This window comes from Aptenodytes patagonicus, chromosome 6 (genome assembly GCF_965638725.1).
Source record: "Aptenodytes patagonicus chromosome 6, bAptPat1.pri.cur, whole genome shotgun sequence".
Taxonomy (NCBI): domain Eukaryota; kingdom Metazoa; phylum Chordata; class Aves; order Sphenisciformes; family Spheniscidae; genus Aptenodytes; species Aptenodytes patagonicus.
The window spans coordinates 43,531,665-43,559,547 of NC_134954.1; the positions used below are offsets into that span (position 1 = coordinate 43,531,665).

At 38.3% G+C, this 27,883-nt stretch overlaps 1 protein-coding gene across 3 annotated transcripts; it reads right to left on the minus strand.

Annotated features, from left to right (window-relative positions):
- Window positions 1–3,540: 3,540 nt before the first annotated feature.
- On the minus strand, window positions 3,541–26,901 carry SF3B1 (splicing factor 3b subunit 1). 3 transcript variants are annotated; one of them, XM_076342290.1, is made up of 25 exons: window positions 26,812–26,901; window positions 20,785–20,951; window positions 19,262–19,363; window positions 18,439–18,553; window positions 16,519–16,598; window positions 15,137–15,304; window positions 14,743–14,977; window positions 13,726–13,938; window positions 13,193–13,314; window positions 12,346–12,543; window positions 12,153–12,254; window positions 11,223–11,402; window positions 10,707–10,793; window positions 10,317–10,587; window positions 9,896–10,041; window positions 9,661–9,807; window positions 9,387–9,512; window positions 8,757–8,978; window positions 8,324–8,506; window positions 8,108–8,219; window positions 7,901–8,021; window positions 7,343–7,474; window positions 6,145–6,417; window positions 5,452–5,668; window positions 3,541–4,167 (listed from the first exon to the last, which is right to left on the minus strand). In XM_076342290.1, the coding sequence occupies exons 1-25, from the start codon at window positions 26,837–26,839 to the stop codon at window positions 4,009–4,011; spliced, it is 3,906 nt and encodes a 1,301-aa protein (XP_076198405.1). In that variant the 5' UTR covers window positions 26,840–26,901; the 3' UTR covers window positions 3,541–4,008. The 3 variants fall into 3 exon arrangements, with proteins under 3 accessions (XP_076198405.1, XP_076198406.1, XP_076198407.1); XM_076342291.1 differs by lacking the exons at window positions 18,439–18,553; window positions 19,262–19,363; window positions 20,785–20,951; window positions 26,812–26,901 and adding an exon at window positions 16,914–16,969; XM_076342292.1 differs by lacking the exons at window positions 3,541–4,167; window positions 5,452–5,668; window positions 6,145–6,417; ... (15 more) ...; window positions 14,743–14,977; window positions 15,137–15,304 and adding an exon at window positions 16,914–16,969 and having other exon boundaries at window positions 16,522–16,598.
- Window positions 26,902–27,883: the final 982 nt, after the last annotated feature.

The window sequence follows — 27,883 nt, forward strand, 5'->3', positions numbered from 1 at the left end:
CTTGAAGTTCTGCTGTGCTTTGGAATAAGCTTTACAATGTTCCCTCCAGAGGAACACACAAAACAGCATCACAGAAAATCTAGCATTTCAGTAACCTTCTGGCATCCTGTTCCCTTGTCTTGACAGGAACACCTTGACAAGCTCCATCTGACCTCTACAGCGACTCTACTATAGGATCAAGAAATTTAATGTGAAAAGCCACGGAACAGGCTCCATCTCCACTTTACTCGGCAGAGGAGCAGCCCATGTAGCCCAGGCTGGACAAGGAAGACCAGTATCAACCTTGCCAGTACAGATATACGTGCACACTGTACTCCGTAGTCTTTTCCAAAACAATTTAGAGTTTGGCAGCTATATTCTTCAAGAATCCCCCTGTACCTGGCATGCTCCAGCCTAAGCAGCAGAAGCAGAGTGAGAATTTTCCAGCAGTGACTGATTATCCATGCATCCAGAAACTGCTGCAGTTGCGAGTGCAACAAACAGAGGCAGGGAGAGTCTCTCTTCAGTGCCCTCATTGCCACCACAGCTACTGTGCCAAGACATGCAGGGGGGTAAAAGAAGTCCGGATACAGACACAGGGGGAAGTGTACAGGCTTCGGTGCAGAGAATGAGAGAGAAGAGATGCAGATTAGATAGATGCCATGAAAGATGAGGTATAAGCGAAGTGAGTACAACTGAATCAGAACAGTAGGAGCGAACGGGGTGTATGTGTGTGAAATTATATCAGAAGAGACAGAGGTATAGAAGTAAGAAAATCCAACTACAAGAGAACATGATCTAATGTTTCCTAGATTTTTATTATCTTTTGCTGCTCCCAGAAAGTAGCTCACACAAAAAACATACAAAAAAATTTCTCCCAATCTTTTAAGATTAGCATACCTTAAGGATAACTGCTAGCCTTGCCTAATTTTACCCCATCAGCTCAGGCTGTAAAGGGGCATGCTTCAATGGAGAAGTTAGACAGTAAGGAAATGTTGGTATACACAACTGTTGCATCCTTTTTTCCATTAAAAAGGACAAACAAAAAAAAAAATCAGTTACAATCAAGAACCACATTAAGTTGCAAAATCCAATATTCTAAACTAGGAAAAGCCCAAGGCAGTATTGCTTATTGCAGCATGGCTTATGCTCTCTTAATTCACTGCCCCTTTCCAAATGCATCGCGATTGATTTAAAAAATACATACAAATCACATACCTTTTTTCCTATAGGTCCCTCCACCTCATTCCACATACCGGATGAGCCTGTTCAGAAGAATCGGGGCTGTCAGTGAGGCTTTTGTCCATAGAGTTTCTTTTGCAATTCACTGATAAAGTTAGGAGCTGTATGTAAATCCAGAAGGGGGCGGGGCGGGGGGTGGGTGGGTAAGGAACACTTGGTTCCCTTTACAAAGAAACCTAAATAAGGAAGATGAGAGACTCTACGGACATTCAGATTTTATGCTTGTACCTGTATTTACCAAACACCACACAGTAATTCTGTAGCACGGTAAACTTCTCAGCTGCCAGGCCATGGTATGTCTCCCATTTTATAAGCAAGCAGCAAAACAGCAGAGGTAGGTCTTTTGTTCACTTAGCCTAGTCTATTTTTCTCTATTAATGGCACAATTAATTATTCATTAATGGAATTTAAATAGCAGTGACCCAATCTTTCCATTCATTTTAACACTTTGCCCTTTGTTGTCCAGAATCAGAAATCTGTGGGTGAGCATCAGCCACAGCCTCAGAGTAAAACTTTCCCATTCATTATTGATTTTAATTTGTACTGGAAAAGAAACATGTTTGTCTACAGATGGGACGGATGTCATACTAGTGTATCTAGATAGTAACTTTACTTCCTTCCCCAAAACTTTTTGCCCTTGGGCAGAACAAAAATGGAAGTCAGTATTCTTAGATACTGTCCCCTTAATCTGCCTGTGCTAAATAAAACTTGGTATGGTTGCTAAAGAACATAGGCAAAATTCTTTAAGGGCTGCTGTAGGCTCCTAGAAAGCCACATCAAACAGTGTATGACCCAGAGATGGCCTTTTTAGGTAAGAGTTCCACAGATGCACAAAAGTCTCAGGAAGGGGAAAAAAGGCCTACTGATGACACCGCATACAAAGAATTGCACTTCAATACTGCTGTTTCAAAACAGATTTCATACCAGATACTCAGGATAGCAAAAAACCCCAACAACGAACACCGCAATTTTAGTACAATTCTGTTTCACTAAACAGATCTCCTTCCCCTTTCCCTCTTTTCTCAAGAAAGAGGAAAAATGGTTTGTATCTTCCTCAAAAAGATTTATGAAAACACTCTTGAGAATTAAAGCGATGAGCTTGAAAGATGCAAAAACAAGAACAAGCTGAAGTTGCTCCCCTCCATCTTACTAGAAAATTTTTACAGTTTGACTTGTTTATAAAATAACTGTTTCACTAAGACACATCTAGAAGTCATGAGCCATCATCCATTCCTACCTGTTTCAGAGCTCTCTTTTGGCTAGCCTCTCAAAGCTCAGTGGGGTTTTTTTTCAGCCCTCCTCCCTCTCTATAGGCATTTGCTTGGTCCTATCTTGCAGAACTACTGAAGAAATGAAGATGGCAGGCCATCTGTAATACAAACGATATTATTAAATGAGAAAGCACTAGAAATAGACTCGAATGCACGTTACTCTGCAAGGGAACACTTCAGCAATAAAGACATCAAGAAGTTCCAGCTGTTTGCACCTAAAGAATTTTAGAATAAAGCACACTGCTGAAAAAAGTCACTTCTTTCAGTTCCTAACAAATTAGTACCTACGTAAACAAAAGAGGCCCAAGTTGTTGTTGTGGCACCCCAAGCCCCTAACAAAAACTTAGGCCTTGAAAGGTAGGGTGGAACTTTCTTATATGCTGAACAGCTAAAGAATCGCACGCTCATGTACAACAGCAGAGAGAAGTCAGCTAACATTGCATTTGAACTTGATAAGATCAAACTTAATCACTCAGAACAACATGCCTGATAGCGAACTGCTACCTTTTGTTATCTTGTAAACATATGATAACGTACAATACTACCAGAATGATTTAACCTTGTGTTTTATGTGGTTTACTGTCAGATATCAAGATCTTTTTCTTTTTAGTACACACACAGAAGGAAAAAAGCAAATGAGGAAATAAAATGCTTTTCTTATCTCAAGCTGAAGCATTTCCTATGTCACACACACACACACTTAGAAATTGCCTCATCTCAGGTGCTGGGGACATTACTTTCCGAGCTCTTTATAGGAATTATAGCACAGTCTATAAATATTATTTGGTTTTTTATACAGCCATACACACTAAAAGACATGCTAAATATTATCAATATGCATAATTTGCACAACTGATTTTACACATACCATTTACAATAAACTGCTTGACTTCTGAAAATTTAACAAGCTAATCCATCCCCACAATCAGGATACTGCGGATGAAGCAATAACAAGCCATTAAACACTACTTTTTCCATGAAAATAAACTGCCATCAGCCAGACTACAGCTACATTATTGCATGACAAAGATACACACATTAACTACAGTTTGTACGCTTTTCTTATTTATTCAAAAGCTAGGGGATGACAAAAAGAGTTAAAATGTTTTATGCCACCTATTTATTACATGAACAAATACTTAATCCAAAGGGACTCGTTTTACAAGCCCCTCTGTCCAAAAAACACACACAAATTAGTTTTTATACACAAATGTTTATTTCTCAAATAAACTTCCCCTTTAAACACAAGGAATGAAATCTAAATCTTCATAAAGATGAATCCAAAATGAAATCCCTCCAGTACATTGTAATCACTGTTTTCTTGGTCACTACTGGCTTTAACTGTTTAACATCAAAAAACAAGGACATATTTAAAAAATCATGCTACTGGATTCCTAGCTCTGCCTCTGACCAGCTCTATACTGATCTCCAATATTTTAAAATTTTACATCATCAAATCTGAAGCGTTTAATTGAAGAACAGCTGTGCATTAAACACAAACAACTGAACAAGAAGATTATAAGATGTAATCAAGTTCATAACGAATATAGGTGTTCTTTTCATCGTTATAGATTCTTGGATAATGTGCTATCAGAGCATCCTGTGATCCGATGTAGATCGAATTATAGATCTTCCAATAAACGTCTCTGACTTTCCTGGCAGGGTGAAACAAACCCTAGAAAACAGAACAGAACAAAATCTATTAAAAGCTTCAGGTCTAAATGTCTGTTATTGAATTTCATCAAGTTTTGCACAGTAAGCATTTAAAAGAGCAATTACAGTAACTAACACTTATAACAAAGGAGGTACACTAAATGTGTCATTCCCAATTTTTGCAACTATCTAAACTAGTAAGTAGTAACAAAGTATTAAGAGAGATTTTTTGATCTTCTTTCTGCAGGGAGAAATTCCACTGAATGTGTTTCTAGTTTTGTATTCTTCTTTTAAAATAAAAATTAAAACCTGCTGCAGTATATTTGGTTGGAACTGAGTCTTACCTTTGGCTCTGCTAATTGTGATTTGTGCAGAGCACGCTAGATAGGAATACATGAGATAAACTATTATTAAACCTAAGAAAATGAGCAGAATGTGAAAGCTCTAGAAAAAACAGTTCTATATAATAAGAATATACAAGTAGCATTTGCAAAAAAATACACTGTGCAAGAGACTTCTTTCACCTTCCTACTGATGTCGGTATCTTTGTGCTGAGACCCCCCACATAAAGAAACACACAGTGAAATTCCGTATCTGCAAATAATTAATAAAATGCTGTCACATCTTCTCTACGTTGATCTGCACTACATTCATCCTTGCTTCCCACCTGTTATGTGAGTTTAGATTCTATAGCCAATGCAGCAAGAACTGTTACGTGCAATTACACAGAAAAGGAGCCTTCAGATTTTACCACCACATACACATTTACAGAAGCTGAACTGACTAGTGTTGATGTAATGGTATAAATTCTGATCAAAGCACTGCTTTCTAGTGCTTCACTCTTACAGTTTTAAATGTCTTGCTGTTTTTCTTGGCTAACAAGTAATGTCGATTTAATATTAAGCCTATCCTCTCATTTATTTATCACACTTGTTACTTGTTCTCATAACCCCTTGCACTGTTAATTTATTCCCCAGTCACTAGTTGTGTCCTCAATGATGCTTCCATTTTACAAGTCAGAGTGCCAGGCTATTTTAGCCAATTTATATTCTAAGTTACCTGCTACTTCTACACAAGTTCCTCAATGTATTCAGCTATCCCACAACACCGAATTCTGTTTGTTGCATATTTCAATTATTGAAGTCCTTGGTACAGAATGCCACGTTTAAAGAATACTTTAAAGAGACGAAAAGCCACACTGTTTTCCTTTCCTGGAAATCATCTTCAGTTGACTTTTTTGTCTCCTGGAAAGAAGTCCTGCCTCATAATTGCTGTCTCTGCTATCCCAGCATACACGAGGACATACCTGTAAACAATACTGCAACATTCTGCAGGGACCAATAGCAACTCTGAGGCCCTCCAGAGCCCCCATAACTGCCTGAATGACGTGAGGAGAGGTTTCAAACACATTAGGCCATACGTAATTTAGCAAATGGTTAAGAGAATCTTCACAGCCAAACCCATAAACACCAAGAGACATATGTTGCACCACGGCACTGGCTGTTTGTCTGTGTACAAGATCCCTGCAAAGAGAACAATGGTCTGTTAGTTGTTATACTTAGAAGCAACATGATTGGACAAGCATAATATTTGTTTTCAATAACACTTTTTTTGAAAGCACTAATATACACTTTTAACCCATATTTACTGACAGCAAGAAGCAGAGTAACAAAAATCAGTAAATTAAAAAAAGACTGAGTTTTCTGACAAATTACTGTGCTCTAATTCCGCGCAAAACAATAGAAATTATCAAAAGCAGTTTGAATGTAAGAAGTCTTGACTCACTTAAGATGCTTGTATCATTTTAATCTTCAAAAGTATTAGTAAAATAGGAGTATATAATCTGAATTATTTGCAGAGAATGGCTTCCAAATTACGCTGGTCACTTCACATCTTTAGCAAAGACAATATGCATATTTGCTATCGTTAAGACCCAGCTATATACTTAAAATATATGACTATGGCTAACTGTACCACAGATAGAAAGAAGCACACTCACCTGTCCATTAAAGCATCTTCAAGCAATGGTGTAACAGCGTAAATGTAATCTTTTCCCATCTCTCCAATGTATTCAAACAGGAAAGAGAGAGATTTTAACACACCATTCTGGACATTCAGTTCTGGAACTCTGTATTCATTCATGAGTGCAGGCAGCACTGTGAAAGGTGAGCATGTTTCAGCTACAATAGCAATTGCTACTGTAGTACATACTCTGTTCTGCCTTTCCTGTACTTTCAAGTTATTTAGCAGTGTAGCCAATACATCGTGAGGTCTGGAAGAGATAACACACACGTCCATGTCAATAGATTCACTGAGGATTCAGATAAAATTACTGAGTTTCAAACACCAAGTGGCAGAAAAGCACGGCTTAACCCTTAAAAAAAGTTTAGATAACTGGGAAACAACATAAACCACAAAACTCTAGAACAGCTTAAGCAACTGCATGATCTTATTTTCATAACCAACATTTTTTACTTTCTCTAGACTTAGCTTTTTTCCTGCCTTCTGTTCTGCCTCGTGTAAACTCCAGAGGATAGCAGTAGCCTCCCCACTATAATTATTATATATAAAAAATATATATATATAAAAAAAAATATATATATATTACCCCACAGGTAATTACAAACTTGTATAAAACCATACACATTGACAGAGACCAGCAATGTCCTGCAGAGGTAAGCGCAGTTACGGCATTCCTCGGTTGCTTGCTGTATCTGCATTAAGTCAGTAATAGGTCACTTATTTAAGAATATGTATAAAGATAGGAATTGTGCTTCATTCTACAATTTGCTGACTTGCAGTATCACCTTAGTGGCAAAAAATCCTTCGCAAATCAATAAAAGTATTGAATTGGGGAAAAATAAGAGAAGGGAGAGACAGTATTTAAAGGAGAGTTCATGAAAGAATAGAGAGGGTCTGAATGCATATCCCAGTACCAAAAATTCATGAGACAAACAGCTCTTACTACCAAATTAGACTCTAACCTTCTAGTCTACAAATTTAGTTCAAAAGTGCAGCACCCTACATTAATGAAGAATAGGTGACTGTATTCTCCTTCTACAAAATAAGTAAAATCAAGTCTACAAATTTAACCTGTTAAATGTAGAGAAGTTTGAATATTTCTCACCAGAAAACTCATAATCATCACTATGTTAGGTAACTGTGTGTAGAAGCGGATAAACATTAAACCAACTTACCCAATAGCTTTCGCAATATAACCAAAAGTGTTCACTGTGGCTCTTCGGATAGCTTTCTTGTGAGCTTTTAATAATTCAAGCAGTTCAAAGCAGATCCTCATCCATTCTCTTGCAGAAACATATTCTGCACCTCTGAAAGAGAATAAAGTGAGTTACCTCTTCAGTAATGTTAGAAGTTTTTAAATAAAACCACATGAATTGCAGCACCTATTCATTTGCTATCAACAGAGGAATACTGCTTAGGCAATTTCCTTAACTAGGTATCTATTAACATTAGACCTTCACTGGTTAACAGTGTACTCAAAATTTATTATACTGTGTGCATTCCAAGTTTGCATAAATGGACAATATACTTCTTACAAAGTGTTTGCATAATAATATAATTAAAATATGTTCAACAGACGGTCTGCTCAATATCTCAAGCTTTATGTACAACTTCAAAAATATCAAGAGATATGACAATAAATACCCAGATGCCAAACCTGATACTCAACTTTAGCTTTTGCTACAATAATTGTCCACACAGAGGGTCAAATATTTCATCATTAGTCAGCTTACCGGTCTGCAATGCGCCCAACAAGATCAATACAATTTTCCTGTACTTTCTCATGTCTGTTCTTCAAAATTGGTGTAAGCCGTGGCAGCAGGTCTTTGATTGGTGGTGTCATCTTGTGCATACCTATTGAATTCAAAGAGGCGTATTTAGTTTTATAATGCCTTTTAATTTTGCTCTTGAACAGGCATGTAATCAATACACAAACGTACCTATAACATTCACAATAGCTTTAAGTGCTCCGAGTATGCTGCCCAGTACTTCAGGATATTCTTCACCCAGGTACTCATACAACACAACACCCAAGTGTCCCATCAGTTTTTCCTACAACCAAGTAAAAAGATGTAGAAGTTAATTTTTTTTTTTCCTCCCCCTCTCATTACTGTGACATACTACAGCAAATTTGGTAGGAGAAGTCAATACAATACCTCTTGACAAGTCTTCATGACAACTGCAGTACGAGAGATCAGGTCAGCAGCCTGCTGCCTAACTTTAGCTGATTTGTTGTTCAAACGCCACAAAACTGTACCACAGATTTGTGGCAAGTAGGGTTTAACTCTTTTGCCTAGAGCATTAACCACTGTGCCAAAACCATTCAGCATCACAGAATCCTGAGTGTAAAAACAACAAAGGAACATCAGACCAACAGCAACACTACACTTTAATTAAACTTGACATCATCGAAAATTGCTATTAAAATGCTAACATTCCAGAGCTTGTTTCTGGATTTCATTGATTAGAGCAACTGACATCTAAAAAAGGATTCTAAAAATCTAACTTAGAAGCACACATTTCTGTATAACTAACAGTGAGTCAGCTTACAATTAAAGTGAACCAAATACTAAATACACTTGGCCATACCTCTGTGGTCTGTTCCTGAAAGGCGTACAAGATACCATCAATAAGTTGTTCTTCCAGTTTATGATCAATGTCTGCTGCCCCCAGATTTCCCATTATCTTCTCAATTGTTTCCATGACCATTTTTCTGTACTGCTCAGCCTCATCTTTCAGATCATCCACAATTCTAGAAATAATTTCTGCTGCTCCAACTTTATTTGCCAGCTCCACAGTTGTATCGACCAACTGAAATATACAAATGTTAAGTAAGCAAGCATTGTTAAAATCTACTTTCTACATCTTGAAAATATATTTCCCTAGTCTGAAGAGGAGAAACAGCATCATGCATGTTAAGCCCATTACAAACAACTGTTTTTACCTTTAGAAATCATCCAATGTTTTAAACAACACAAATGGGGTAAACTACCCCACCTTACAACTGATGTACACTCATATTCACAGATGTAAAATGTCCTGATAGCCTCCTAAGAACCTGTGAATCTTCTAGCTATGCAACTTCTAAATCACTAGTCCGAACAAAATTCAGTTTCAGGACATACAAGACAAAATTAAGCATCTAGCCTGAATGAACATTCTAATGTGAATTTTGTTCTACTGTAAATAATTTTCCAACTAAAAAAAAAATCAAAATACCTGTCTGTAATTTCTTCTGTCCAATGCCATTCTGTGCTGCCAGAAGTGTTTGAAAAAAGGTGGCAAGATTTCTGTTTTGATGTAGTTTGCTTCAACACCATCCGTACCACAACACTGCTTTACCACCTGACAGGAAATAAAAATCCAACAATTTTAATTCTGTGTAGGGTTTGGGGTGGGGTTTTTTTCATTTTGGTTTGGGTTTTTTTGGTTTTTTAAGAAAAGGAAAAACATACATATTTGATATTAATGCTAAACAATAATTCTGACATACCTTCAACACAATTTTTTTCATCTCTTCATCAGGAGACTGGAACTCTCTGATAAGGATTAGCATGACTTCTCTGGTATAATAGTTTGCATACTCAGCATCCATGAGTGGAATCAGGTAACCAATAGCCTTCAAAAAGGCAGCCAAACCCTATTTAAATGCAGAAATATATCTCTAATGAGTTACAGAAGATATACATCCATTTCAGTTCAAACTAAAGAAAGCATTTTAGATATACCTTTCCTCTGTGTTGACGTATACCCTTCCATAAAGGCTTCAGAACAGAATCAAATGACTCAATACCATAGGGAGTAGCTGCCTCAGCCAAAGCAGCAATAGCCAAAGCACTGATGGTGCGAACTTTCTGCTGCTCATCCACCAGACCTACAAGAGAATAGTGTTTAGTACCACTCCTTGTACTTCTTGTGACTTAAGTTCAAAACAGCAAAAATAGAGGGGCAGCATAAAAAGGATTAACTTGCTTTCAGGAAAACTGAACCACTATTCCTCTTTCAGAGTCAGCTGAACTACTTTATTTCTCAGTGTCAAAAGAACACATAAAACAAGAACCTTACTATCCCTGTGCCTCACCGGGGTATTAAAAATTTTCCAAATATAAAGTGAGTAAAAAAATCCTTGCCTGGAAAAGCAGAACTTACCATGTTCAATAATTTCAACCAAGCTCCTGAGATGAGGCAAGATAGCACAACCCATAAGAATAGCAATCTGCTGTACAATCTTGATGCCAGTATGCCTAGCCTGCCAGGATTTTTTGCTTTTACAGACAGCTTTCAAGAAGGGTAACAGAGAAGGAATGCCCAAAGCAGAGGCAACGACAGCAAAGGCTCGAGCTGTTGTATTTCGGACATATTCATCCATATTATCAATGTCAGGTCGCATTGTGGAGATCATTGTTGCCAAACCAGCAGCCTGAAGGAAAAACATACCAATTGGATTTATGAACAGCACAGTCAATTCTTCTGCCATGCCTATAAAGATGCAGCTATATGTAAGCTAACTTGGTGCCTTAATGAAGGATGGAACTTTACCTTAGCTAAGTTTGAAATAATTTCTCTGCCTTCCACTCTAGCATAGTAGTCTTCATCAATCAGCAGTGGTTCAATGACAACAAGGATCTGAAAAAGATGAACAAATTAATTATTTCCTTTCATTAATACTTTTAGTAGTATTTCTGGCCCTACTAGATTCCATGGATCCAAAGCTTTATGATGACCGGAAAAAATTTAAATCTATTATGCTCTGTTTACAGCTTTTTGTCTCTAAAGGACCTGGCCCGGAGATACTACCTAGATCAGATAAGATCCCTCCCCTTCCCACCCCCAAGTGTGCATATATCATTTTTACATCATGCCTTAATACTATAAAGCCCACACTTCGAACACGCTACAAGAACTTCAAGTTTGGCCTAAAAAGAAATATGAAAGCCAATTATGTTAAAAAACCCACGATTATCATCCTCTTATGTTATGCAAATAAAAGATACACTTCTCCCAGCAATGATCAGAAAAAGCAAATCAAAGATGAAATAGTAAACTGCAACAGACCTTGTGTACATATGGTCGGACCAAGTCATCCAGTTTGTAAAGAATTCTGTCGATGACTTTGACAAGCAAGTGACGCTCCTGATCTTCAAGCGTTGGTGACATCAGCAGAGGCAGAATCTGATTAAACAACGGCCCTGCTCCAAATTCCCGAGCTTTATCAGTAATTTGTCGCAACGCGGCCTAAACAAAACCAAACAGCCTATCTGTTAAACTAAGGAAACAACACTGAACAATTACAAAACAGGTAGATATTAACCAAGTTAAAATGTAATTCACTGTAACCACAGGCTTCAAAATACTTGCTCCTACCACTGCAAAACTCTACTTCAATCAGTTTTATGCTGACCTGTTTAAAAACAAATGCGTGAAGAGAAACAGCCTGATGTTAGCTCCCAGATGTTCAATTTTCAAGAAAAGCATGCTCCTGGTCTAATATTAAGAATGGCTCCATCTGAAAAGTAGTTTATACAGCACTTACTTGCATCTAGGCAGCTTGGTGCTATGGTCAATTTAGAGCAAAACTGTGCAGAAAAGACTACTAACGTATTGCATAATGCGTAAGGCTGAAATTTAACTAAGAGCTACACTGCTAATTTAAGTGTAAGAAGAAAAATCCACAAAATTACAAAGCCCTGTAAGCAAAAAGCACTCTAAATCTAGTTTCTCCTAATTGTAAAAAAAAAAAATTATAAAAGCCATATACTATTTAATGACTGACATTACTGTACAAAGAGCAGCAATACTAAATTACATTGAATGACAAACAAAAAGCCACACAGATACAGAAGAGGAGAAAAGCACTAAACAGATATCAGAAGTTTAGGAGATTATCTTGAAGAGAATCCCACAGACAACTGAAACTAAACCTGAAAACAAATGTGGATTTTTGAAAAATGAAATTACATAAATGCACCTGACAATTCATCTTACCTTTCTCATGGGAGGTGTGCCGTTCTTTATTTTCAGAAGTAATTTCATTATTTTTCTCTCCTTCTGTTCTTCAGGACTCAGAGTTGATTCATCAACATCAACCTACAAATAATTCCAGACAAATAAATAGGCATTGCTACATATTCAGAAGAAATAAGGAAACTTTAATCAGCATGAGTGAAATCTCATTTACCAGCAGTTTATCAAAGTATTGGATATCATCTGGTTTTAGGAATGGAAGATTGCCAGATGGCTGGTCATTAACACTCTTCATAGTCCGATCTTCTGTCTGCATGTGGAATCCAGTCATACCACCCAAAGGTGTTGGAGTTGCTGTAAGCTTACGAGCTGGAGTGCGAATAGGTACATAACCAGCTGGTGGGGGAAGAACCTACAGAAGAAAGAACAAAACTTATCACAACAGATATAAAAAGAGGAAGGCATCAAATACAAAACATTAGTAAACTTGTATCTTCCATTTTATTTGTTTGGGGATTTGTGCGAGTGTTATTGCATACATTAGATCCCACATTCACAGCAATACAAGCACATTCACCATGACCGTTTGTATTCATGCTTATCCTGTATTGACGGTATTTCAGAAGGAAGTTCATTTCTACTGCTGAGAGCTTGGATAATAAACTTCTAAGTCTCTTTACAAAGTATTAAAGAAGCATTTCAACATCTGTATCAACACAGCGTACTTGCTGACTTAGATTTTGTGACACTCTTCTATGTTTTTCTACATCTGAACTTAATACTTTTATCAGTCCATTCAGAGCTCATTTCTGGCCTTGACAGGCATTCCCAACATTGAGAAGCAGAATAAAGACTGGCCTTTGAGATCACCTTTAGTTCTCCCTTTCTAATAGATATATAATAAATCAGTAACTAAATCAAACAAACATCTACAATCAATACTTAATGTGAAGCATTCTACTTCTGGGTCAGCTTGGTTTTAAAAAAAAAAAAAAAATCAATATCCCCTGGTAGGAAAAAAAACCATCATGGTATGCTGCATTTTAATCCAGATTAATTACCTTATATCCTTCTGGAAACATAGCATCCAATTCTTCATCAGAAAGTGGTCTGTTTCTCTCATCAATTTCCCTTTCCCAGCGCCAAGCCTGCAGCTGTTCAGGAGTCATGCTCATGATATGACCTATATTCAAATTTTTAAAAATTAAAAAAAAGAGAAAAAAAAGATTTAAAATAAATCTTCTGTATGCAGAAGGACATGACTTGTTTACTTAACCTTTAAGTGCTCTCTTGAGCCGAAGTTTCCATAGCACTTGAAATCTGTAGCCAGTAAGATATCAAACTTTTAGAGACCCTCTTATCAATTTTTACCAACTAAATTGAACAGGGACATATAACCTTAGTCTCAATTCCCCCCACTCCAGAACAGAGTTGCTGCGGGCATTAAAAATGGTAAACTGATCATCTACTGACTGCTTTCGTACAGGCAGGAGAAGAACATGTTAGGCAGAAGACTATTTCAAAACACAACATAAAGGTAAATGCTTCATTTCCACAAAAGAAAGTGAAGCCTTAGAGAGTGGACTAGGCTTACCTGGTGTAGGAGTTGCCATGTTCATAGCTGGTGTACCAATGGGTGTTTTGCCAGGTGTCAGAACAGGAGTGCTGCCACCCATCTGGCTAGCAGGTGTTTCATCCCATCGTGACTTTCTTTTACTTGCTCCTGGGGTTGGTGTCTCACCAATGGAGTCACCACCTCTATCTGTACGAGGCGTCTCAGCCCATCCACTGCCATGTCCCGGAGTATCTAAGGAAAAACAAGACAGTTTTTTGCAGAAAGCTGAACAGTATACACTCCAACTATAGTATCAATATCCAAACTCATTTTTAGTACCTCGTCCTCATGTCTACACAAATCAACAAGTATCAAATAAACAAATACACTAGGTAAAAAGTAAAAGACTACGTTGGTGAATATTGAAAAAACACAGGCATTACACTAAAAACATCCAACAGAGAACTTCATTTTATGAAAAAAGCATGTTATCTTCTTGCTGAATCTTAGAATAGATAAAATTCTAAAAAAAATACATAAGAACTCAGATATTCTAGAAATTGGACAAAGTACTCCACATACTCCCTTGATAAAACCATTAAGGAACAATGGTGTTTCACTGTTCTGACACATGAGCCTAATTCAAATTAGGCAGGTGAGAAAATGCTTCCCCAAATTGTTTTAATGCTAACCTCTTCAAAAAAACTACAGTTCAAAAACAACACACACAAATGTATCACAAAAAGCAATTCAACGTGAGCTCCTTTACTATGTCCTTTACACATTAAAATCCCAACCTGCAGCAGTCACTAGATATATCACAAAACTTTGATTCAATTTTTGAGCCGAGGTGCTTTCACAGATGTGAGTTAAGGTAACAGGCAGCACTCAATGCTACAAACTCAGACTAAAACATCACTTCACATCAACCACTAGATGTCAGAATATAATTACTTCTTACCCGACTTCTGAATCTACTGTTTACTTAAGGTGAAAAAATCCTATACAATTAACCATTCAAAACTTATTATGCGCTTTCCAGTTCACCATAAATACCTCTTTCTGTTTTAGGTGTTTCATCCCATCGATTTTTACGTGCACTGGAAGTGGCACCTCCATGGCCTGGTGTTGCATGTCCAGGCGTGTCCCGTCCAGGTGTTGCAGCTCCTGCTGGTGTATGACTGGGAGTTGGATCCCATATTTTTGAGCCTGGGGTGGCACCAGGAGTTTCGCTACCCTTTGCACGGCCTGGAGTTTCATCCCATCGCAGAGATGGTGTATGTCCAGGAGTCTATACAAGACAAAACCGAAAGTATTAGTATCTCTCATACTATACAGTAAAAGACTGCTAGTTACTCTTTTTTAGTAGAGTAAGAAACTTCTAAAATTCAAGAGGATTAGCATTAATAATGTCTTCTGTAGCTAAGCTGATGAACGTGAGGATTATTACCTCTGCTTGATCCCAACTGGATAATTTTTTAGGTGTAGCACCAGGAGTCTGATCAGCTGTCTGATCCCAACGCCGTTTGCGTTTTGAAGGTGGCTGAGATGCGGCTCCATTGACGACTTTAAGCTCTCCAGCTTTAGCTTTTTCAGCTAGTTGTTGCCTAATTTCCCTCTATTCAAGGGCACAAAGAGACAAACATAAGAAACAGATTTCTTGAAAAGGCCTCTCCAGATTATACAGCTGAAAAATCTCTTTTAAAGGTATCATATCTTTTTTTGCTATTTTTTGAGGTTTTGCTCAAGTAACATGCTATTAGTTACTGTTTCAATTTCAAGTTCATTCTCTTTTCAAATTCTTCTATACTGAAGAGCAGCTATGTGTTTGGAGGGGCTGTTTTTAAACTGATTTCTTATAAAAGCCATTATTACAACAAATGCAAACGCATTGAGAATTTTGAGTGCTATCAGTGTCTGTCACCTATATGTATGCCTTAGTATCATTACACATCTGTTTCAAGCAAGTTCCACTTCAGTAAATTAAAGGTGGATGAATTAGAAAATGTGTTCATGTGAGTTATATCCCACGACATAAAAAAGCCCTGAAATTCTTATTTAAAATTCTGAGATGACACTGTTAAAACAGCACACTAACCCAGACTGTTTTTCACTTATCAATGGATCCATAAACAGTAAGACTGTCAAAATTATGAACTAATTCCTCAATTAAGGTAAGTCAAGTAAGGTAAATCAATGTAAATCCACAGAGGTCACTGGAACTACAAGATCTTGCTCCAATTAACAAGATGGCACTGTAGGTATTACACAAGGAATTTTATTACATTACCAATATCTTCTTAAATTGAATTTTTAATAGCCATGAATAAAGCATGTACTTTTACTTTTCTTTTCTTTCTTTTAAATATTTAAAACCAAATGTCAACCTTACACCAGCTCTTAGTACTGCAATGTGTGTTGTAAGTGCTTCAACAAAAGACTTTTAAAACCTCCCTGGATTCCCTTTACACAGAGCTCACAAAACAAACATCTCTGACATTGAATACCCCTCAGTGACTGTTAGTTTTTGTCTCTCGTCCTCTGAAAGAAAATAAACAACAAAAAGTCCAAGTGCTATTAAAAAATCCAGATTAAAATATATTGAGACTATTTCTCCCTCCACTGTTTAGGTATTATATAGAACAGATGTTTTTCAAAACTTTCATCTTTAAATTCTACTGACTTTCAACATGTGAACTGGATTTTCCAGAGAAAAGGACTTTTAAGTCAAGACAAAAAGTCAACACAATTTCCGTTCCCACTTTCTCAACATGCTTTCAAAGGCTGTAAAATGAAACTACGTTCAAGTGGAAAACCCTCCCCTCCACATACCTCTTCTTTTGTTAAATGCTGTTCACGCATAACATCCATGTATGTTCTCGCATTCATTTTAGGATCTGGTGTCTTCCCTCCTGTGGAAGAGAACAGCAACAGGAATGGAGCACAGTGAGTACAGGATAAGCAGAAACTATTGACTTTTTCTATTGCCTGCTCTAATATTATATTATTCCATGATCATTTAATTTTACTTTTTGATTGAAAATTTTAAAAATTACATGTATCTTACGTTTATTCAGTTTGCTGATCAATTTAACCTGTTTGAACACAAACATAACTACTGCAGTTTCAAAGAAATATTTTAAAGCCGATATAAATGATAAAATGACAACACAGTTAAGAGTCTTCAGAAGTGATGGGTTCCTGGGTTGCTAATCCGGAATACGTACACTTTCGTGCCTTTGTCTCCATCAGCAGTTCTGACTTCAAGCAGCAGAATAGAAGCCTAGAAAATTATCTCTTTACCATTAGTAACACTTTGGAAAGATATTTATATTCAAAACATTACCTTGTGTAAGATGTTAAATCCTAGTTGTTATCTGACTATAACTAACTATTGCATACCTAAGTAAAGTTTAAAATGTTTTATCATAAAGACCCATTTATAAGTTTGACAAATCTGGACATGTCTCCCAGATCTTCTAGTGTCATATCGTAAAAGGGCTTCATTAAAAAAAACAAACAAAACAAAACAAAAAACCCAAAAAAACTGTTTGATGACACTTTCCCCCTCTTCTCTTCTCAAGGTACAATTGTGATTGGGAGCTGAACGCAATACAGTACATATACCACCACAATGATACTCACAGGTAATGGGTTTTGTATACCATATGTTGTTTTATGCTGTGTATCTTGCGTTAATTAAACTTTTAAATAATTTACAAGAAGCCCAACTTTATAAAAATGAGACTTGTCAAGAAAAACACTTTAAGAAAAATGTGCAGATTTGCTATACAAGTGGTATAGCATTATAATTTAGGGAAAAAAATAAACTTCTTAAACATTTCTATGCTGAAGATCATTGCCCAATTGGCTGTGTCATTCTGACACTAGCTTTGATAGGACTTTCCTTTGGAATACTTTTTCACCATAATCTACACAGGATGTGTTGAACTGCACCCTTAAGAATGCAGACAGGACTGGCATATAGCAGTACTGCTGTAGGAAAGAAATTAAGGACAGTTAGTATGGGCCTGTGAATTCTGACAATACATGTTTATATCAATTACAATTAAGCAAGTAAAATAATTAATATCCCTATTAATTCATGCAGGCTGAAATTCTCATTTGTAAAACCTGCAAAATAGCTACTAATTTTAAGCCAACAGGCTCCTTATTGCCACACGTGAAACTCACTCACCTGAAGAAAGTTTCTGTCAGACCCACTAATACCCCTTTTCCTGACTTGCATTCTAAAATTATCAGCACAGACTTGAACTATTAATAGTATCAAAGTCTTATATATGCTTTTGTTTCCTTTAGCTATACCACCTAAGTTTACATAGGATGGTAAGAATTAGGTGCTCTATTTTGAGAACTAGCATTTCAAAAGCAGTAACCCTGTAAATCTACGACTTGGAATGAAAACTTTCAACGTACTGAAAGAATTTGAGCACTCAATACACAAGTTGTTCAAAGTATAATGCACAACCCAAAACAAAATGAAAAGAGAAACCTTTAACCCTTTGTGTTTCTATGGCAATGGCTCATTATTTTCTTGTCCTTCTACCTGGAAAGAAAACTTGTATTATAAAGATGAAGAATATGGCATCTAGGTTTTCAACCAAATCTCTATGAAAAGGGGATGTTTAAAACAAAACTAAGTTTATAAGCATGCCAACAGAAATCAAAGGGCTAAAGACAATTAAAGACAACAAATTTCATAAAGGGTATAGAAAAGTCAAAATAAATTACCATCTGCAAAAGGATCAAGACGCTCAGGGGAAATTATCATCATCCGCCTGTGCTTTTTGTACTCATCTTCCCGATCTGCAATCTTTTGAGGACGGTGTTCTGCAAAAGGATCATACTAAAAACCAAAAAAAGCTCGTTAGTAACATATGTATGAAGAACAATATGAAAAGTGTCTGGTGACCATAAGCCTGTATTCATTTTCAGTATTACTAAAAAGGCCTACTTTATTTTTAATCTCAACTATGCAGGAATGTCAAAACACTATGCTAATATAAATTTTACTTCCATAACTGGAATTTTATTTTTTTTTAACACAGGATTTCTTATGAAATGAAATAGCAAATTTTTGTCAGAAGTTAAGAAGTTTATTCACTTGTTACCAAAGCATTTCATGCTGTCAACCTTTCCCCTTCTTTTTGCAGGGGGACTTAATGCTACTTCATATGCTTTTAAATTTCACAGAAAAATACTCCAAGAATATAAAGCCTAAGTGATTACATTTTCTTTACAAAAACAGAAGTATAAAGGACATTAAGTTTTCCAGTTATTTTCATTTTTGAAGTATCTGACCTACCAAAAAAAATTTTTTAATAGTTTAGTGTATATGCCCACATCGCCTTTACATGCAGAAGTGCCAATTTTTATCACCCTGTGGAATTCTAAACGAAAACAGTAACAAGCTTACAGCAAAATTAGAATACCATAGCCCTTTACATATATCTTGTATATATGTAGAAGACAAGACCTGGTCTCGTAAAACTTTAACACTTCTTTCCCCTAATACCTTCAACAGTATTTTATTGTGCCTTCAATTAAGACGTACCTGTTCTGTAGACTGTGGTATGTCATTAAGCAATGCCACTGGAGCATGGTACCCTGGCTTCTTCTGGCCAAGCAAACTTGTAGAAGGGTAGTCATCGTCATCCTGTCAGTAAAAAGACATGGCAAATTTGTCATGTTGATTTCATTTATACATCAATTTCTAAGGTCAAAAACGTCCACCAGAGTTGGACATTTCATAGATGGACGTAGATTTCATTTATATATCATTTATACAAAATAATGACAAATTAACATACTATGGTCATAGAAAAGATGAAAATGGACAACTAGAGTAGTTAATTCCAAATTTTAGCAAGCTTTTTCACATAGCTTGTTTTATTACTCCCACACTGCTGAATCAAATAAACCTACCCACCTACCCCTAAAAAGATAACTTTCTCTCTACAAGACTCAAGTATTCTGCAACATGCTACATTTAATCAAGTATGCTGTCTACACTAGTTATACAAAAAGTCTGTATTTCATATTAGCACTATTGATATAGTTCCCTAGTTGGCATGTGAAAACTGGTGCACAAAAATTCAAACTTTTTTTTTCTTAAAAGCCAGCTAGATATAGAACAAAACTTCAGTAAATAACCCTATAAAAAAAGCTTCTGAAACAGTGAAAAATTCAGAAATACATTAATGTTAGTTTAGTTATACCTTCTCAATCTCAGTGGCAATAACAAGTACTCAGAATGTGCAAGATGCTTTTGCTATCTATTTCCCCATAGTAGCCAGTTTCTGTGCAATAATTTACAGCACCCCAAAAGAAAAACTGCTCTTAAAACTATGAACTGACTTCAGTGAGACCCTGTAATGGAAATTTTTAATTAAGGAATTCTTAGAAGTCTGCAAATGACACATAGTACATCACTTAAAAAAAAAGTATCAACTAGTACTAAACTGAACATAAAAATCTTCCTTCCTCTTAAAAATATAATTCACTCAGTGTAATATGTAGTTGCCTATGTATTTATGGTCAGAACTGTAGTTTCTGACTGCTCCTGCAACTGAAGATGTGGTCCAATGTTTAACGTTAGAAATTAACATAAAGTAATCTTACAAGCAGGATACATAAGGAGAACATAATACAGTGTTGAAAAGCCAATTCTCAAAAATTGCTCTGAAATGTGAAATGAAGTAGAAATAGAAATCTTAAAATAGTCACTTAAGTTTGTTGGCCCAAATTTTATTAGATTTTTTTTTCACCACCATTTTTCATCTTGGCAGCAACAACAGAACAAAGTTAATTATTCCAGTCAAGGCTAACACCGATTAAGTACCAGGCCACAACTTTTTGCCTTCTGCTTGGGCCTACAGGACTTTCAAAGCACAATTCATGAAATACAAGCCAGACTTAAAACTTATGAGCTTCCTGGATAAGACATATTTGGTCCAGTATGGCTTTAATGACAATAACTGCTTTTACTTCAGCAACTGCTATTAAAAATTACTCAAAATTAATTCCAAAATACTTAGAATGCATGCCCTAAACAAACAAATACATAAAATCACTTACATCTTCCAATTCAGTTGCTGCAATAGAAGTGACGTATCCAGCAAACCTGCTGTCACTGCCACCATAAATTTCTTGATCATAATATCCTGTGGAATCAAGGCCTACTCCTTGTGCTTCATCAAGAGCAGGCTTTTTCCCTTGAATTTCTCGAATTTGTGCTTCAATATCTAGGGTAAAGACACCAAAAAAAAAAATCAGGTCTTTTTACACATACACACAAAATGTAATACTCATGTTACTATGTACAGCAAACAGTTTTTCACCTGATTTCAAAGATTATCTCTAAAAAAATAAACAAATATGACACATAAAACTATAAAATCACGTTGTTTATAAGCAGCTTTTCCTTAACTTGTAATATTATCCAGCACAGAGTACTTCAATTGTATGGCCTAAAGCAAACTATTCAAACCCGCTGTTAATGTATCTCATCTTCCAACAGAGATAGCAGAGAATCTTTGAAGAGTCTACTATTCTTCTGGATAACAAAAAGCTCATGCTTCAAACAGGACAAATGGGAGCTTTGTCATTCTTTTAATGTATCAGGGTCCAACTCTAATCAACTCTGGTGGACATTTTTGACCGTAAAAATTTGGTACTTTCAGAAAGAACATTAACTTATAACCCAGAAAAGAAGGAACCAAATTAAACCATGCTCCCTTCTACCTGTTGTAATGCAACAAAATAAGTTACAGTAATCCAACTGTCTTCAACAAATGTAATTGTTGGTATGTAAGTATATCAAGGCACAGCTAACTCCATAAAAATTATTACTGTTTCCATCTGAATTTTATTTGATTCAATAGATATGTAAAGACAATTATCCATACAACATGAATTTCAGTAGATCAAACAATTATTTTCATGGCCAAAAAAATGTCAAGAGTTGCATTTCACGGCTGAAGGAATACCAAGGATCATGCTTGAGCAGGAGGCTTGGACTATATAATCTCAGAAGTCCCTTCCAATCTCAACGATTCCGTGATTCACCCTCTCCTATCTGAAGTGGTATTGCCTGCTACATTAACTTGAGGGAAATTTGCCAATTTACAAAAGCTACAGGAAATTCTATTCACAAATAATCTTCAATCTTGACTATTCACTAGTTTTTTTACTTACGTTGCTCATTTTATCTTTTTCAGGATGAATAAATTTCACAAGGTTTTCCCACCGAGATAACTGGCAAAAGACACTATATTACAACATCTGCTAACAAACCTGGCAAAAATTAAGATTAGAATACTTTTTTTTAAAAAGGTAAGATTATTGCTAATCCAAATTATGGGACCTGAGACATAAATGGGGGTGGGGGTTTTGGTGATTTTTTTTTTTTTTTTTTTTTAAACGATTGAAAGACTGCAGATCAGAATTGCTTAAACTGTCAGCCCTGTAAACTTCAAGACTTAAAGTCAAGGCTGGGTCCTTTTCTTATCACAAACTGCCACTAATAAAAAAAAACCCACCATAAGCCAAATTATGCCTCCTGTACAAAGGCACATTTTCTACAGAGGTAACTGAACATGTAGTTTTACCTGACAAATCTTTGCTATACAGCTTTGAGTGAGAATAGCAGGGTTAAGTGTTCACGTACAGCCTGCAGGACTGGCAGTTAGAAACACTGACTTCACTTTAAGCACAGTAAACCTAACAGCAAATCTGCAATTCCTGCAGTGGTCTAGTGGGGAAAGAAAGAAACAGCAGAAGTACGTTTCTAAACTCATCAAGAGTCCCATGCACAGAAGATACATCATAGCAGCTGATAAGGAGAATCTTGCCCCAGTCAGTTAAGGGCTTCCATCAAACTTTTGCAGATATCTAGAACAGGGTAACTTGGACAGTCACCTCTGCGTTACAGGAACTCATGGCATCTGCCTTGAACTCATGAGAAGCTGAAACCTGACAAAAGCCTTATACTGCTGGCCATGATCACCTGCTGAATCCTGCCCCCAGGTGCATCCAGCTCCCCCTAAAATCCTGCACAGCATAGGGGATTCCAGTGAGTCCAGAACTTGAGACATGTTGCTCCCCAATACGTTACTTCCTGAAGAAGCAGCAGAAAGAAACTACTGCCAAATTAGGGATCCCTGTCTTGCCCACAGGGGTCTCTGATCATCTTCAGAGGCATACCACACATACCCTGTTTACCAGTGTCATCTTAAGGTATTCCATTTTTGTGAAGTCGTCCTATGGGATGGTTATGGAACTGATACAACTCAAATACTTTTCTCACAGATTTTTTTTCGTTATTTCTGTTTCTTCCAAAGAGCAGATCAAGTTCCTGATCCCTTTTGCAGCCTGGTGCAATGCAGCACTGGGGTGAAAGGGAATACCCGAAGCTTCTATTGCTACCAAGGACAACCCAACTAGCACCGAGTGCTTTTAGAGTACAATGACATTGTTTTTTATTTCCAAAGAGCAGTTACTAGAACAACACACTGCCTCCTTAGTAGCATATTAAGTCCCGATTGCACATTCACAGCTGTAACCAACTTCAACACAAAAAAGCCTACAGATCTTGCCTACAATGCAAAAGCCTTTCCATCGTCTGTCCACTGAATCAACCTGACCATATAAATAAATGCTTTATTTGACTAGCCAAATAAAGCACCAGTAAGTACCCTGCCATGCACGATGGGCCACAGAGATTTGCTTGTGCATGGGGCTCCCACCACTACTACCGTCAACAGAGTCTATTAAAACAATTGTGGGATTTCTGCAGCAAAAGCATTAATACAAAAATATTTTCCTATTAATAGTTCTTACCAACACTTTACATACTAAGGCCTTATTCTCTTATTTTATTTTTAAAATAACTATATTTACTGATGAGGGTACAGATCTCATTTATTATTGGCCTTCTCCTTTAAATTACAATGACTACAACTGTTTGCAGACTAAGGAGTATTCTCATTTTCTTACAGCAAAACCTGCTGGGTTGTATATACCATAAAAGAAAGTCTGCATAGGGTCTACAGGGTTAACAAACCCCCACTTACAGCCACCATAATTTTCAACTTATGCCACGCAGTCTCTAAGCGCTAGTTTAAATGAAGCACTCTGAAGAGAGCAACCCATTTGACATGCCAGAAAACCCCTTTAACCAGATGGTCTAAAAGGTCTGCAGCCAGAGGTAGCCTGATGGCCACTTTAGAAAGCATCACATATTTAGCTGGAAAAGACTATTTTGACATCAAAGATGTGTTTACCTTCCTTGATCTAATTGACACTTTCTTGAAAAAGCTCACACCCTATTTAACAAAGCACCTAAATACAAAGCAAATTAAGAAAGAGTAATCACAAAGCTTAAAAATACATTGTATAAAGCAAAATACTAGTTTCATGATTTAGTCAACCAGGACATAAACAGAAACTTCAGTCAAACACAGAGAAACAGTAAAGGGAGTGGGATTAAAAAAAAAGGGGGGGCAGGGAGGGGGATAATATCCTACTGATCATTCCTTTTTTTGTATTTTACTCTATTTAATATATTTTGGTATTTTAAAAGAAGTAACTTTAACATGCACAGTTGATTTGAAACATACCATAAATGTTGAATATTATTAAAGTCAACATATTTGAATTTGAAGTCACTGAAAATCTAGCTCACAGCCAGATCATGATAGCCCTTCTCAAAATATATACTCCATTACTATACATGTAGCTCTACTTGCAACGTTTGGAGTGTGAGACATTATTCAGCATGGAAAAAGACACAAAAAGCATGAAAAGAAGAATCAGACCCTGTAGTACTGAAGTAGTATTTTAGAGCGTAAATAGTTTCTATGTTTTCATGCCTTATCATATTTTTGCACATTTAGCTTGCCTTGTGCAGCTTTATTTCTAGCTGCTCTCATACATTTATTTAGCACTCTCAAACATGTTAGGTCTCTCTATTATGTTTGGAGATCTCTTTGTTCTTTTCTGAGCAAGAAAAAAAATTATGCAAATTAAAAACTACCTTCGACAGCATTCAAAACTCAAGCATTGAGGCTTTATAAGCTGCCATTTAAAACTTTACTTTTCAGCCTAAAACAAAGAATTCCCCCTTAAGCTATGTAACTGAAACAATCTCAAACTGTTTTGAGACCTCTTTCAAGCTGTGCCTTGAACACATCAATCAACAAGTATTTAACAAACAGTACATAGCTGTGAAAATCTTCTAAGACAATTTAGTAACAAACAACTCAATTTGGAAAATCAGTCAGGAACCGAAAAAAGTAAGATAGGGTGGAACTCAGAAGAAAAATAATCAAGCTGTTCAGCTAATACCTCCTCCATGTTGGGAAAGACAGCATTACATAATCATACCCAGTTATACATAATTTTTTATTTAACTACCTACACACACACCCCTTAAAACCTGTTCTGATACAACACTAATCAAAACACATGCAACTGGAAGCGTGTCAATGTTTTCATTAAATTCAACAGACCACTATTTGCTTCAATAAATAAGCAATTTAAGTTAAAAAAAAACCCAACAACAATTCTACTACTTTATTATTAAAAGCTCTTCAGGTAATATGAGAGACAGAGCACTGTGATGGGTAATACTCAGTTGGGTAGTATCTCACACAAGCCTTATGCATGTCACAGCATATAAACAAAAGACAAGACAATTTCTGTAATTCTACAAAAATGTTCTAGAATGCTAAAAAAGAAAATCAAATTAAATAAAAAAAAAAAAAACAAGGACAGCAGTTTAAGCTTTTCTTCATCCATAAACTCAAATTAGGTCTGCAGTGTTAAAGACTACATTAACCTGACTTCCACCGGAGATGATGCCTCTCCATTTTAAAAGGTTTTTCAGTGCAAAACTTACTGCCCCCAAAGGCGATGAATACCTGGGTGCCCTGCCTACCTCACAGTGTACAACCACTGGCCAGAGATAGTTTTTGATTAGTGAATTACAGATGTAAGTTAACATAAAACACAGCAGATCATCTATCATAAACAGAAAGATGAGTAAAAACCCAAAAGCAAAAACACAGAAGCAGTACAATTCTAAAAATTATTCTTCCTTGCCTGAAGATATTTAAGAGCAGGGCAAGTCACAGACGTTGTCCAAGGAGAAAGCTTTGATTCATGCTATAAAGAGCTGGAAGCAGTCGTGAACACAACCACATAGCACCTCCGAGAATAACATACTGCCTGCGAAAGCCCTCACTCATTAAACCGCTCAGAGACCAGTTTTCCTACGTAAACACCCAGCCGGCAGGAAGCCTCCATGCTAAAATGGCAGTTGAAATGCTTAAGACCTCACGCTGTTTTTTTCCCCTCCTTCGGGGCATTTTTCCTCCGTAAGCACCACGCCGACACGATGCTTAGTAACAGCTCAGGCCATGCTGGCTTTCCGCGAGCAACACCCGTTCACCCTCCCTCTCTAGCCTCCTGTTTACTGCGGAACCAGGCAGAAGGGCTCGGTCAAGAGAATAAACGCGTGTTATTGACATTTATGATGCAAAACTGAGGAGGCGCGATTTTTACTGAGCGCCCGTCGAGGGCTCGACGCGAGCGCCAGGAGGGGGGCCGGGGCCGCGGGGAGGCGCGCCCAGTGATCGGGAGCGGAGGCGAGGAGCGGCCCACGGGCGACCTTTCGCGGAAGCGCTGCTCAGCCTCGGCTTCGTGCCGGCAGGCGGGAGGCCGGCAGGGACTCCTCAGCAAAACCGGAGCTAACCGACACCGTCCCCCCTCATCCCCCCGAGCGGGCCTGGCAACCGCCACCCGCTCCCCCCGCACGTGCACCGCGACAGCCCCCCCCCCCATCAGGTTGCCCCCCGCCCGCCCCCGCAGCCCCACCCCCTCACCCCCCGAGCGCGAGGCGGCGGCCCGGCCATGGCGGTGACACAAGCGGAGACGCCATTACAAACAGGCCCGGCCCGCCCGCCGCGGGGCAAGCCCGCCCGGCCCCCGCCCGAGAAGCCGGGCCTGACGCTGCCCAGAGTCGGGGAGAAACACAACCAAAAGACAACGACGGCGCGCGCACCTACAGAAGGCGCCGCTACGGGTGTTTTTCGGGCGTTTTACCTTCGTGGGTCTTGGCGATCTTCGCCATTTTGTCTGGAGCGAACAACGCCGAGGCGGAACTGGCGCGGCCCCGCCACTTCCGCTACAAGGCGGAAGGCCGAGAACTCAGTGCGCAAGCGCGGCTGTGGACCGCGCCGCGTTCAGCGAGGCGCTGGCGCCTTGCGCAAGCGCAGTACCGACGGCGAGCAGACGCCACTCTGGCGGTTGGGCAGTCCCTCGGGCCAGGGCCCAAGCCCCGCCCATCTCATTATGGATGGCGCGGCCAGCGAATGACAGTGCGGCTGAGCGGCACGGAGGCGGGCGCTGGGGGCGGACGCTGAGGTGACCGGTGACGGTCCGTCCTGGACAGGGTGAGGCGGCAGTGGACGCGGCTCGGGATTCGCCGCGGGCTGAGGGGAGGTCAGACCGCGGGGAGAGGCCCGGGATGGCCCTGGAGCGGTCCTGGCAGCCCGGTGGACGGCTAACAGCGGGGAAGGGTGCCAGAGCATCCCCCGCTGCTGCAGAAGGGGCGGCTGGCGCTGCTCATGGCGCTGGCCTCGGGAGCAGCGGCCGCCGGGTGCCAGGAGAGCAGGACAAGGCTTGGAAGGGGGCTGAGCCGTTTGCGGCCCGGGCCAGATGAGCTGGGTGGGGTGCAGCCAAGTCCACTCCCCCCGAAGCATTGTCCCCATGCTGATGCACATCTTTCCACACCATCTGGGTTTATCTGTGAAATGTAGTGGTTCCCTCCCTCCGTGCTTGTCAGGCCAGTTCATAAGGGAAAATTGCCTTCTAGCGGCCCTCACAAAAGAGTAAGAAGCTATGATGTATATGAAGGTGCAAGCACTTCAGTGCTTCCCTGTTATCTTCAGGCTAGCCAAGAGAATTCATGGCACTCTTCCAGTTTCTGGCTACAAGCTGTCTTCTTCCCATTTGAGACACCAAAAGATGATGACACTGCCAGTATACTGTGTGGACAGTCAAAATGCAATCATCAAACAGTTACTGTTTCCTGAAAACTTGCTTCTCACAGATACCGGTCTCTTCCTGAGGGCTGGCCCCACTGGAATTTGGGTGTTCTGCTATGTTTGCCAAA

Excerpts from the sequence above, each read along its gene's own strand:
- SF3B1 (XM_076342290.1), bottom strand. The coding sequence starts at position 26,839 with ATGGCGAAGATCGCCAAGACCCACGAAG. Across the intron at positions 10,794-11,222 it reads TCCGACCATATGTACACAAG|ATCCTTGTTGTCATTGAACC; the intron begins GTCTGTTGCAGT and ends CATCTTTTTCAG. Across the intron at positions 10,588-10,706 it reads TTATTTCAAACTTAGCTAAG|GCTGCTGGTTTGGCAACAAT; the intron begins GTAAAGTTCCAT and ends TTTTTCCTTCAG.